Source organism: Cololabis saira, chromosome 4 (genome assembly GCF_033807715.1).
Source record: "Cololabis saira isolate AMF1-May2022 chromosome 4, fColSai1.1, whole genome shotgun sequence".
In the NCBI taxonomy this organism is placed as follows: domain Eukaryota; kingdom Metazoa; phylum Chordata; class Actinopteri; order Beloniformes; family Belonidae; genus Cololabis; species Cololabis saira.
Window position 1 is genome coordinate 16,907,362 of NC_084590.1, and position 13,531 is coordinate 16,920,892.

The 13,531-nt window shown below is 40.2% G+C and overlaps 1 protein-coding gene across 1 annotated transcript; it reads left to right on the top strand.

Moving 5' to 3' along the window:
* The first annotated feature begins 5,471 nt into the window (after window positions 1-5,471).
* On the top strand, window positions 5,472-13,526 carry mrps22 (mitochondrial ribosomal protein S22). The gene is made up of 8 exons (XM_061719019.1): window positions 5,472-5,614; window positions 7,414-7,571; window positions 7,661-7,825; window positions 8,048-8,191; window positions 9,765-9,848; window positions 11,234-11,379; window positions 12,526-12,634; window positions 13,119-13,526. Exons 1-8 carry the CDS (start codon window positions 5,488-5,490, stop codon window positions 13,209-13,211), a joined length of 1,026 nt encoding a protein of 341 aa, XP_061575003.1. The 5' UTR covers window positions 5,472-5,487; the 3' UTR covers window positions 13,212-13,526.
* The last annotated feature ends 5 nt before the right edge of the window (window positions 13,527-13,531 follow it).

The window sequence follows — 13,531 nt, forward strand, 5'->3', positions numbered from 1 at the left end:
GCATAACCAAGAGTTCAAGAAGCATCTGTGTATTTCCTGCTCGTATCTCTGCTTTTCTCTTTTTAGCATCTCTCCCTAGAGCAGGTCATGTTGTGAAACGGCTTCAAAGAAATGTGAAAGCCCAGGTTACGAGTAAGATCCCTCGCTTTGTGTGTGTGTGTGTGTGTGTGCGTGTGTGTGTGTGTGCGTGCGTGCGTGCGTGCGTGCGTGCGTGCGTGCGTGCGTGCGTGCGCGCGTGCGTGCGTGCGTGCGTGCGTGTGTGTGTGTGTGTGTGCAGAGTTTCTTTATTCTGGGACGCTGGAATCAGTGAATGTAAACAGATGGATGGAGGTCAGTGAAGGTGCAGGTGAACCCTGCTGCCATCAGCGTTTGTAAATGCATGCGTTCCCTGAGTCTGACCCCTTTGACCTCACCTCACAAAGCACACACACACACACACACACACACACACACACACACACACACACACACACACACACACACACACACACGCTCCCTTAGTCTCTCTCACACAAAACAGCTGTCAAAGTGAGACATCCATCCTCCAATAAAATCAAATAAAACAAAGTTAAAACACCTTTTTTTGGGAACCTTAGTTTAAAAGTTTAACACGACTTCAGTCGGTCTGCCCCGGTGGCATTAAAGGGACGGACACGTGTGCAACTGCAGAATCCCTGCCTTGGTTTAGGGGGGGGGGCTCCCTCGTCTCCTGTCTATCTCCACTGTCAGTTTCAAGACGTTTAGGGCCTGAACACTTACTTGTTTTCAGGTATTTTTAAAAATATATATTTATCTGGTCAGAAAACTTGCTGACTAAGAAAAAATAGAGTAAAGGCACAATGAGTCAAAAGTTTATATTTGGCAGGCAACGACAGAAAGCAGGGGGAAGTCGGTATTAAAGAGAATCAAATGCTTTTTCTCTTTATTGAAAAGAATACTTTAAATGTTCAAACGGACAAGGTTACTGTACTGTACATCCAACCACCACCTTTGGGCTCCGTCTCAGTGGGCGGATTACAGTCGGTTTCAGAGGGAGGTTGCTGAGGTCCTTGGAGATAATGTCACTGTGCCCTCTGCCCCCCTCCCATCCTCTGTTCTCTCCCTTGTCTCCCCCTCACTCCTCCTATCGCTGCGTCTCTTCTGACCTTCTGTCTGCCCTCTCTCTCATCCTCGCTCCTCTTCAAAGCCGGGGAGGAGGAGGCGGAGGAGCAGACTGGCCTTGAGTGCCCACTCCCAGAGCCACAACAGCTCACTACACAGGTGCATATCTCACAAACACTCACTGTTCTACAACAGGATTCACATTCTTCGCTGCATCACTCTCAGAGGTTCCTTGTGTGGAAGTCAGTTCCATCAGGAGGGTTTTATTCACACCTATATTCAATATATATTATTCTTGAAACAGAGCATCTTTGGGGGGAGACAACAGTACATATATAGAAAAAAGTAGGAGATTTTAAATGTATGTATTTAAAGAAACCACCCTTTAGTGCCACAATCACACAAACTTATGTGTGCAAATACACTTTTATAATTTATTGTTTGGATTTATGTTCTAGATTAGTTTTTTCCCTGAGAGATTGAAAGTAATTACATTTATTTGTGTCTAAATGCCTAAATTTGATCATCATCACAGGTTAAAGTTTTCTGATGATAATCATGTAGCACAAAAATATATATAGGCTATATAATAATGAATAATAATAATAATAATAGGGGCTTGATTTTTATAACTTCTATCCATTTGAGGAGACGGTCTACCGTTTAGCTAGTTTTTGTGCAAACAAAATTCACAGTAAGACTAACGGACAAAACTCATCTAACTGAGAGTGAAAGGAATATTTGCTCCAGCATCTCTTCTCACAGACTTGCATGTTGTCGCAGTTGTTTGAGGATGGACATCCTCTATATATTCTCTCTCTTTCTTTCTTTCTCTCCATAAATACACACACACACACACACACACACACACACACACACACACACACACACACACACACACACACACACACACACACACACACACACACCTTTCCGTTTCACCTCGCTCTGAACCTGCTCCACGTTGACCGTGCAGAAAGATAAATAAACACGTGTGGCGAGTCATTCCCAGTGTGCCCCCAGTACCACCAGCGCCGCCTCCTCGCCCACCCTCCCCGGCTCACCGCACTGCTCGCCCCCTGCATCCCTTCCCTCCCGATTCCTCCCTCCACCCCCGTCCCGGCTCCCTCTTCCACACTCGGGTTTCACTGCTCAGCTTCCTGCTGCTCCCAGTTGCACTAACACACACTCTCACACTCGACCGGTTAACTGAAGCTGGAGCAGAGGTGGAAGAATGTTTTTAATAAAAGAATAAGAAACAGTCTTGAGGATGTGCTTTCATTATGGCCTGAAACTTCACAGAAGAGACCTTTATCCCGCGTCCACGTCTGCCTCTGCGGTGGTGTGCTTGTGCTTGGGCTGCAGGATTACCTTCTGTCAGCAGTGTGACAGCTGGGTACATCTGGTCGCGTTGGGGCCTCCTACATCTCAATCCACACGTCGTTCCGCTGTTGTCTGGGCCTCCGGACTTGATGCCACTGCTCACCTCATTACCGACTGAGCCACACCTCCATATGTCCACCCAATATCTAAATCCTAATGCAGATTTCTTTTTTTTTTTTTTATGGGAGGGGGGCGTGGGGTCAGAGCCCTAAGGAGGGGAGCAGAGATGGGAAATAGGATCCTGGTGGACGGGGTTTGTGCGTGGCACACGTGGTTATAGTAATGGTCACCAGGGCTGTTATGTGTGGTAGTGGGCAAAGCAGCTGCTTTTTTGGGGTTGTGGAGGCCTGTGGGGGGGGGGCTTGTGGCTACCGAAAGTGTGTACATGTGTGTGCGCTGAGGGACACACACAGCGGGAGGCCTGGGCAGAAACAGAGAAAATGTGCAATCTGAAAGGGCTTCCTGTCAAAGTTTCTGTTCTTCACATAGTGGAGCTGTTTGTCTTGGTGGGAGCTGGTGCAGCTCTCATCAACAAGTTCTTTCTCTGCACTCGGCGCCAAAGGCTGTTTCTCAGCGGCACGCTGCTCCATGTTGGGCAAAAATGAGGCTGTTAAAAACACATCAGTGAGCCTCAGTGCTGCGCTCTCATGTTTCCTCATTGCCAAAATGGGACACGCTAGATTTGATTAAGTCCGTCCTGCCAAACCAGAAAAAAGGAAAAGAATAAAGAAAAGAAAAAGAACCACTTACATTATTTACACCCTATGCTGGCAACATCTTTCTGAAAAGGGATTTCAAGTTCTGAACTGTATCATATTATCGACTCGTGCCAGAATTAACTTTTGCCCATTCATGTTATGTTGTTTCTTCTCAATCCACACTTACTCACGTGGGTTTGTGGTTACCAGAGTTCATTTACATAAATTCCGTTAAACAATTAAAGTCTGACAAAGAACAGCTGATCCAAAGAAATGTTTCTCCTTCTGCCAAATGTTTTAAAATGTAGTCCTTCTAGAGGATATTTAAATTTGTTCTTCACATGATTACTGCTTGCACAAACTCATGAGCGTCACATCACGTTTTGAGATGACTCAACCTCCTTCATTTCTTAGCATCGGCCTTTACTGACAGATCCTCTCTTGGTTTTAGCAAAGTACAGACAATAACGTAATTTTATACCTGCAGCTGAGATCTTTTAAAGTTTTAAACGTGACAAAGATCGTGAGCTATTTAATGGTATTTTGAACTGCATGAATCGCTGCAGCAAGAAAGTCAGAGTTTACATAAGTTTTGCTTGTAAACTTTTGACAACCTTTCAGTCGCCTAGATGAGAGAAGAAAGAAGTAGTTCTTTATGACTCCTTCTACTCACAATGTAGATTTGATGCTAACATGCATAAGTGTGTTTTGGTTTGCAGCTTCCACGTTATCCTAATATTTGAAGACACACATTTCAAGATGGCTTCATCACCATTAAAATACAAGAAAATAAGAAAAGAACAAGAAAATCTTCTCTTCCCAAATGTCGTCCGTTCTCTTTTTGGAGTCAACCAAAGTGTGTGATGTATCTGGTGACATCCACTAAATCTATGAAAAGACAGAAATTCACACTTTAAAAAAGGAGAGAAAAAGAAACAAAGAAACATTATTATAGTTCCAGATTTTTTTACAGAAAAATAATTAATAACCTCCAAGATTTGTAGGGAAACAGGTATAACCTTAAAGGGTTTTAACACGTTAACACATCTGCTCTGCTAGATTTGGGAGATGTTCAAAATTAACTGAATGAAAACTCATTCAGAGAGACATTTTCTATAAAAAAGAAAGAAAAAAGTGGTATATGTTTTTTTTTTGTAAGCTGAGGATTTAACTTATCATGCAGACAGATAAAACTGCTATCAGACAATTTAAGAACACTCTGTAATGAGGTTAGAGAATGTGTGTAGGCTAGGCAGAGCTGTGCCCTGAATTTGACCCAAACAAATGGCCCTAAAACTTTGATATGAAAGAAATGCAGTTTGTATGCATAATCTCTGTCTGTCCTCAGCGACAGGGAGAAAACTACTGCTGTTTCTGACTTCCATTTTTCTGCCTCAGATGACTAGCCTACAGGATGTGTGGTAGCATAGCGCCATCTGTTGAGAGAAACTGTGTATTATTATTATTATTATTATTATTATTATTATTATTATTATTATTATTATTATTATTATTGTTGAGCCTGTTCATTGAAGGTAAGTCTAAACAGGCCAACTAATTAATTGCTACAAACCAGCAAATTCATGTTAAACACTAAAGATAATGGCTGATATTTCAGTGATATTCAGTGACACAGATCTGATATTGTTCATTATTTTAATGTACTGTGCACTCTCTAAATCTTTAGATTTGTTAGACTAAGAAAGAAAAAGTCTAACAATTCTAAAGATTTTAAAAAGTCTTCTTTTTGATTTATTTTGCACACAGCAATTGATCAACGAAAATAAATAAATAAATCTCCCTTACTATATACATATATATATATATATATATATATATATATATATATATATATATATATATATATATATATATATATATATATATATATATGTATATATATATATATATATATATATATATATATATATATATATATATATATATATATATATATATATATATATATATATATATAATAGCATAGCTCAGAAGAGAGAGAGAGAGAGAGAGAGAGAGAGAGAGAGAGAAAGAGAGAGAGAGCGAGAGATATCACCAGGAACTGAACTGTGGATAATTAGCAATATTTATTTAGTTTGTATGAATGATTGGCAGTTGTTGAGTTTATTTTAAAGCATGTTCCGTACCTCTAAAGTGGTTGGAAAAACACGACTGAACTGTATCGCTGTACATACGTAAAGGCTGCAAGCACATATGGCTAAAGAAAAGAAAAGAAGACTACATATCCCATGAGCACTTGCTCTTCACGCTGATTTCCGGTCGCGTAGATGAGGTAACAACAGACATGGCGGCGCTCGGAGCAGCACGGTGCTTGTCTTGGAGTTATTCTCGGGTGAAAAATGTTCAAAGGACTAGACAAATCCTGATGAGATGTAGTGTAAGGGCGTTTTGCAGTGAAACAAACAATGACGGTACGGTCTCTTTAGTACAAATATCCCTCTGATGGAATGTTCCTTATGCTTGTGATGCTGACCTTGCAGCTCGTTTCTTTAGCGCAGTGCTGGTCACAAACGGCTTTTAAAATGCGGACACGTTTGCATTGGTACAATTGTAATTAAATCATATTTAGTTTATTTGCATGGGTATAATTCCTTAGAAATAATTTTCGATTAATAATTGTGTGTAATCTTGGTATTTGTTGGTTAGTGACTGGGCTGAAGACCCTCCTCATTTGACAGGAGAGGACCAGAACTGCGGTCAAATTAATTCCCTATCATCTTTAAAATGGTGGTAAATATATGTTTTAAGTGGTTTCCTAAAGGTTAGACTATACGAGTTTGGGATTATTAATAAAGACAGCTGAAATGGGTCTTTTTACCTGCCAAAAATTGATTTGAAGGCCAAATACAATTAATGAAAGTTGTTTCTACCTTAATATGATTTGATCTCATTCTTGAGCTTCATAATATAAACACTAGAGCTCACATGATTGCTTTTAACTCTTTTAAAGGACCATTACAACACAAAATAGGCATTTTCACCTGCCAAAAATATATTGAAGGCCAAATACAGTTAATGAAAAGTTGATCTCATTCTTGAGCTTCATAATCTGAAAATCTGACATTTTAGCCAGATCAGAAATAAGATTCTGGCAGGCAATCACTTTTTGGCACGACACCTGGAAAGAATAAAAGTAAATCCAAGGCACATAAAAAACAACCCAAAAGAAAACAAACACATATGTATTTTAATGAATGGAAAAGAAAAAAAAAACTCTTAAAATTCTCTTTTAGTAATTTTTTACCACATGGAAACGGTTAATACTATTAGAACTTTGTAAGAAACGTTTCTCAATCCAAATCTTTCATTGTGCACAACAGACCATCTTGTGGTTGAACAGAATCATATAACCATGACCAAGATGTGACCACCGACTTCTATTGCAGAGGGACACAGTTTTATCCAAGACTTAATGAACACATTCATTACATGCCGATTTTGTATGTCTTTGTGGCATCGATGTTATTTTGCTAATATTGCCCTCTAGTGGTTACATTGTGTATTTGATGTCTGGAAGCCTCAGATTCTTCTTCAGGCCTTTATTATCACCCTAAATGTACCTAACGGGTAAAACTGGAGCTCAGACACCCCACAAAAGCTGTTTGTATTGCTTTGTGTGGACTTTTGGCCACGTATAAGTGTTACTTGTGTTTTTAACATCAAATGGCCATTTTGGTAAAGACTTCGATTGTTTTGCTGTTTTGTCTTGATTTGACTTTTTTTTCCTCACTTCTCCAACAGTGTGTTGATTATTGTGTGTTCAGTATACTTATTGATCTTCCGAGCACTAGATCAGGCCTCTGCAGGCCGGTGTCCTACATGTTTTAGATATTTCCCTGCATCAACACAACAGATTCAGATTAATAGATCATCATCAGCTTCTCATCAAGGTCTTGCAAAGTCTGTTATTGACACAGACATTTGTGTCATAGCTTATTGAAGTAGGGAAACATCTGAAACCTGCAGGACACCGGCCCACAAGGAGCGGGCATGAAGAGCACTGCTCTAGATTCTTTCTTTCAGATTGAATTAATTAGAATCACCAGAAGTTGTGAGATGTTGTGTAATTCTGTACTGGTATAAATAATAGTATTTTACTAGGTGGAAGTGTGTCAGGCATTGTTCTTCAGTACATGGATTTAATAAATATATACAGTATTATTGAAAACCATTAATTGATTTCAATTATTTGTTTTTTTATGGTTTGCAGCTCCTCCAGGCCACGCAGAGCCCCAGTTTAGAGATCCAGCTGTGCAGGATATTCTCAGCAGAATAACAGGTCTGGACCTGCAAAAAGTGTTCCGACCCATGAAACAGGAGCTAAAGCCGCCCACGTATAAGCTGATGACGGATGAACAGCTGAAGCAGGTTCCTTTCACATCCTCGTCTACAATAGCCCTTCATGGTCCCACATCGCGTTGCGCTTGTTTAATCAAAGTCACCGTGTGCGTTTTCAGGCCGTCCAGGACGCCGCAGGGCAGGCTAAGAAGCTGCTTCAGATGCCTCCCGTTCTTCCCGAGAGGAAGGCCATCAACGATGTGCTTTCTGAGGATAAGATCCTGGAGGGCATGGATACAGCCAAATACGTCTTCACAGACATCACCTACAACATCCCACACAGGGTAAGTGTGTGTGTGTGTGTGTGTTCACCCTGGTTGAATTTGTGCAAGTAAAGTTATGTGCACACGGGGGTCAAACATTTTGAAAAAAGGCTGATGCTCCTGGGTTTAAATCCGTGACGGGTATCAGCTTTTTTGTTTTCGTTTGGTAGTTGAAGCCAGATGCTCAATGTGATAAATGAAACTTCCACATGCTTAACCGTCTGTCTTCTTGAATCCCCCTAGGATCGGTTCATAGTTGTTAGGGAGCCTAATGGGACTCTTAGGAAGGCAACGTGGGAGGAAAGAGATCGGCTTGTTCAGGTCTACTTTCCCAGGGAGGGCCGCAAGCTGACGGCACCGCTCATCTTCAAGGAGGAGAACCTCAAGGTTGGAAACCGGACGTTTTCTTTTACTGCCTGTCCTACTTACTGTCCCCGCCATAGGACAAGACCTTCTACAGAGTCTGTATGTGAATCGGATGAAGGCTGTCTTATGAAACTGCACACATGTTGTTTATCATGTGTAGTAGGGCTGGGCGATATATCGAGATTTTAATATATATTGATATATTTTCAAACGCGATATGGTACGAGACAATATCGTTTATATCGATTAAAAAATAAATTAAAAAAAATAATTTTTTTTTAATGATTTTGATATAGCTTATTTTGTGCTAAATTGACTTGAATGATTTATTTGAGATTTGCACAAATATTTTGTTATTTGCACAACTGTCAACCTCAGTGGAAAAGTCTGCATTTTACTGTCTACATTGTATTAATTGTACAGTGTATTTTAATGTAATTGTTATGCAGGAAAGGGATATTTGTTTTATTTTATTCAAGAAGCATTTTTATTCTATATATGCAGGCAGTTTATTTTTATTTCATTTGTTTTATACATTTTGATATTGTGCAGACCTCTGTTAATAAACCTGTGTGACATTTGGCACGAGCCATTGTATTAAAACTGACGGTTTTTTTAAGGGTTTGCCTCAGAAAAAAATGAAGCTAACAGAGATGCTATGCTATAATGCTTTGGGGGAAACCCCAATTATGGCACAGAAAAAATATCGATATATATCGAGTATCGCCATTCAGCTGGAAAATATCGAGATATGACTTTTGGTCCATATCGCCCAGCCCTAATGTGTAGCTCATACTGGTCCAGGGATGGTCGTTTCTACATAATACACAACCATGAAAACAACTCTGGCCAGTTCTTCTTCTGGGATGTAGCACATAAGAGAGACTGGTCATTTCTCACAACTAGTAACCCACCCAGTACTTGTACTTGCTGCATTCTTTATACTTCATTTTTGAAAAATCAGTATCCACAAAGACTATAGTCGGCTGTTTTGAAAACTGCCCTCGTCGTGTGTCTCAGCAGTTCCTGTGTTAGTCTTGAGACATTAAACCGGCAGCTTTTCCAAACTTGGAGTATGTACACACAGAGGAATATATAGAGTTGCCCTACTAGTGTATTTATGTGGGCTTGCGTGTGCTCTGAAGCGCAGTTGTTACAGATGTAGTTAATAGGAAATGTAATGCATTCATGATTCAAGGTTCGGACTCACTCTAGCAGCAAACACGGACACTTTTACCACTTTGACATCAAATCAACTGGCCCAATTATTTTATATTGTTGTTTTTTTAAGCTTATTCAGGTTCCACTGAACTGGCATAAGCGCTTTGGGCTGAGCCTGTTCCTGACGGGGACGAGACATATTTTTAAGTACAGACTTGAACACAGTGGCCAGAAATAGATGCATGTAGTGTGATGAAGGCAGATCCTGCAGCCAGGACCTGTCAAAAGAGCCCCGTGAACACCAACACAGTCCCCACATGAAGCTCTCGCTCTTCAAAGTAACTAAAAACACATGTTCAGTGACTATCACAGAGTTTTAACGTACTTTTTTCTTTTCTTTCTCTAAACACTTGTGTCTCTTTCTTGGTACTAGATGGTGTTTTCTCAGGACCGTCATGAGGATGTGCTGGACTTGTGTCTAGTCCAGTTTGAACCAGACTCCGCAGACTACATCAAAGTATGTTTACACCACGCAGTTTTGTTGTTTCAAACTGATCACCAAACACCAAACACCAAACACTTGCTTTAGATTCTTCCCCCCCAGAGGACGATGAGGCTTTGATGAGTTTGTCAAATGAAACCATGATGAAGAAAACAGACATATTTTGCACAACAAAAACATGGTTAAAATTTGAAAGCTCCTAAAATAAAATATTTAACATCTTCATTAGTAAGTAAATTAAATCTCTGAAGCTGACAAAAGACAGAATGAACAGAGTAACTAATTAGCCTCACTCCTCCTGGGTCTTCATCAACGAAGCTCTTTGTTATTCAAAAGCCAATAAAGTAATTTACCGTATTTTCTGGACTATAAGCCGCTACTTTTTTCATAGGTTTTCAACCGTGCAGCTTATACAAAGGTGCAGCTATTCTGTGGATTTTTCTTCCACCGCTCGGGGCGCTGTAACCGGAATTAGAATCAAAACTAAGACAAAATAAATGCAAAGAAGAATACGCTACTTCTTCTTTAGCAGATAGAAGTAGAAGCAGATTTCAAACAGATAAATAGATAAATAAATACGGGTTATTTTCTCTTGGTTCTGTCCCGTTTTAATCAGCAAAGTTGCTGCCGTGTTAAAAGACACTGTTAGGAAAGATCTATTTAGGTACAAACATGTACATCATTTACAGTTCAAAATCCTTCTGTACATGTAGTAAAAGTCTAATCTAACAACAGAAATACATGTATCTGCGGCTAAATATTTTATTTTTATTTTTTAAATAGAGCGGATGCGGCTTATATACAGGTGCGGCTTATAGTCCAGAAATACTGTATTATGTGTTAGTCCTTCACCCCGTGAATCTATTAAGAGTAGGGAAGTTGAACATAAATATAACCCAGGACAGGCGTGATCCAATCCGACTTCGACTTCTGAGAATTTAGCGCCCCCGATAAACTCACTTAAGAACCATTCACAGAGCACTCAAAACACGACTCGGCTAACACTTCTCTCCATGGGGTTTGTGTCTGCCCAGTTGTGTTGTCTCAATGATCATTTTGAGGTTGCATTAGAACAAAGTCGATATAAAACTATGTTTACACCTGATATATAGGATGGACTGTTTCTGGATCCACAGTCTTCAACACACTACAGCCCAACCTGCCCGACCTGATGAAGCTGATCTGCAGCTCTAAGAACTTATTCTTCCACTATAATAAAATGTATTACTTGGCTTTTGAAAAAAAAAAAAAGAAGTTAGATATGCCTGTATTAAGGCGTTTCTTTGGGTCTTTCTCAAAGAAATGAGGTGAACATACATTTAATATTTCCCCTTCTGCATATAAAGTGCTTTCTTGTAAATCTCTAAGAGGTCTGATTAACATCTATGTTCTTGGTTCAGGTGCATGCAGCCACATACGAGGACCTGGACAAACACGACAAATATGACCTGTTGCGATCCACCAGACACTTTGGAGGTCTGGTCTGGTACCTGCTCAAAGCACGGAGGGTGGACGGGCTCATAGTGGACATGCTGAAGAGAGAACTGTGAGTCATATGTGTATACATTAGGGGTGTAACGATACACTAATCTCACGATACGGTACGATACACGATATTGAGGTCACGATACAATACAATATTATAGCAGTATTTTTTTGACAACCTTGAATGAGGAACATATGACTGGAAAAAATTGTCTATTTGAAAGACACAAAATACCAAACAATACTGTACGTTTGCCCTATTGTTACAGTTTGTAATGCTTTATAACTGTTTAAGTTTTAAAGAGAAAGCCAGGCCAACCATTTTCCACAAACTGAACTAAAAGTAAATGTCAGGTTTGCATTATGCATCTTCAGTTTCATACAGGTAAAAATATTTTGCCACAAACGGAATAGTTTCTCTCATGTATGATTTGACTTTTTTCTTTTCCAGAAATGTAACAACTAAAATTAAATAAATAAATAAAAGTAAATAAATACATACAATTTTACATCATAAAAAAGATTGATTCATGCTCACCTTATATGTGTAAGAGGAGATTTATTTTTGTTAAGAAGGTTATTTTGGTAATTCAGGGTTCATTATTTTATAAATATATTCTTTATATTCTGATGTAAATTAGGGACTATAATTACACTAGTCAGTTTATCTGTAGTGATTAGTATGTTTTAGATTGGGCGGAGTGATACGGCACTAGGTGTTGTGTTGATGTTCTAAAATCCTACACTGTTGAGGGACATTAAAGTACACTGGAACTCAGCAGAAGTTTTCCCCGTGTTTATCCTACTCACGACCAGAAAAGGGTTTAATTTAATAAGGTAAGGCTTAACTCTACACCAGCCTTACATAAGTAAAGGTTCAGAGCTCAAAACGGGACCGCAAAACGGTACTAGTTTCTTCTGAGCGTAGTAAGATTTTGGTCCGCGGGTGAGGCGCGGTCGGATGCGCGTTTCTAGTCAACACAATAGATTAATATTAATAACCCAATATCGCGATACACTTTGTCACCTCCACGACACGTTTCGTGACGTTTTTGTATCGCAAAATTTCCTGTCACGATATATTGTTACACCCCTAGTATACATTGTATATTCATATGTACAAGTTGTCTTTAAATAGCTTGATCTGCTACTAGTGTTTACAGGCTGAACGTTCAGTTCTAAGCCCTGTGTGTGTATGTTCTGACAGGCTTACGGATGCTGCGAGCCTTGTCTCTCTCTTCCACATGGTCCATCCCCTCAGCGAGTCGGCTCAGGAAGCTGCCAGCCAGCAGGCCGCCGGCACTGACCTGATTAAGGTGAGAGCAGCTCAACCTCGACGAGGAGTCTCTGCCAGTTCAGAACTCTTTTTTTTTCACACCCCTGTTGGTTTTGTAATGTCTAGATTATGTATTGAACTTTGTTCCAGGTCAAATAAAGTGTTGCTCACTGGATGCTCAGGGTAAATCCGCAGTCAGAAAAGCTCTTGAGAGGTGAAGTCGAGTCTGTCTCGTCTCAGGTTTCCTGCTTGAGAGGTTTGTGTTTTCACTAGTGCGGGAGCTGCGGGGCCAGGTTCAGGATACATCACATCCTATTAGCGCTCACAGCACCTTGGTGCTGAGGCAACAGGGGAGGGTCATTGTGAATGACAGTCCCGGCCTCTCATTTAGTCACGGCAGATCACCGAGCCCCGCGTGTTACTTCTAATAATTTCTGATTGCACTTTTGGATTCTGTCTTGGCCAGACTTCAGTGTAACGGCCTCATTCTTCATCGTCTTGACCCCCGATGCTTATCCTTGCAGATTTATTCCCAGAGGGAGTCCCAGAAGTCGGGCTACATCGAGCTGGCTCTGCAGGCGTTCGAGCAGCGGACCGCGGAGAGCTCAGTCGCCTAACCGCACTGCACCAAGCTGATGATAAAGACGTTCATTCACAATGATGAATGGTACCAAGAACAGAGGGGGATTTCCCCCGTCATGAAAACTGACTCTTTGTTCTGGACCTGCGTGGGTCCAACACGAATCCTGACTGAAAGGAAAGCTACACACGTAACAGCCATCAATCTGAAGGGTCAAGAAGAGCAAGAGGTTTCAAAGTATAAAAATAAATGTATCTCACTGTTGTACATAGAAAAATAAAACCAGTCTTTGTACCCAAATGTGATGTTTTTGGTGAAATGTAATATGATAATAAAGAGATAATAAAGAGGACTGCA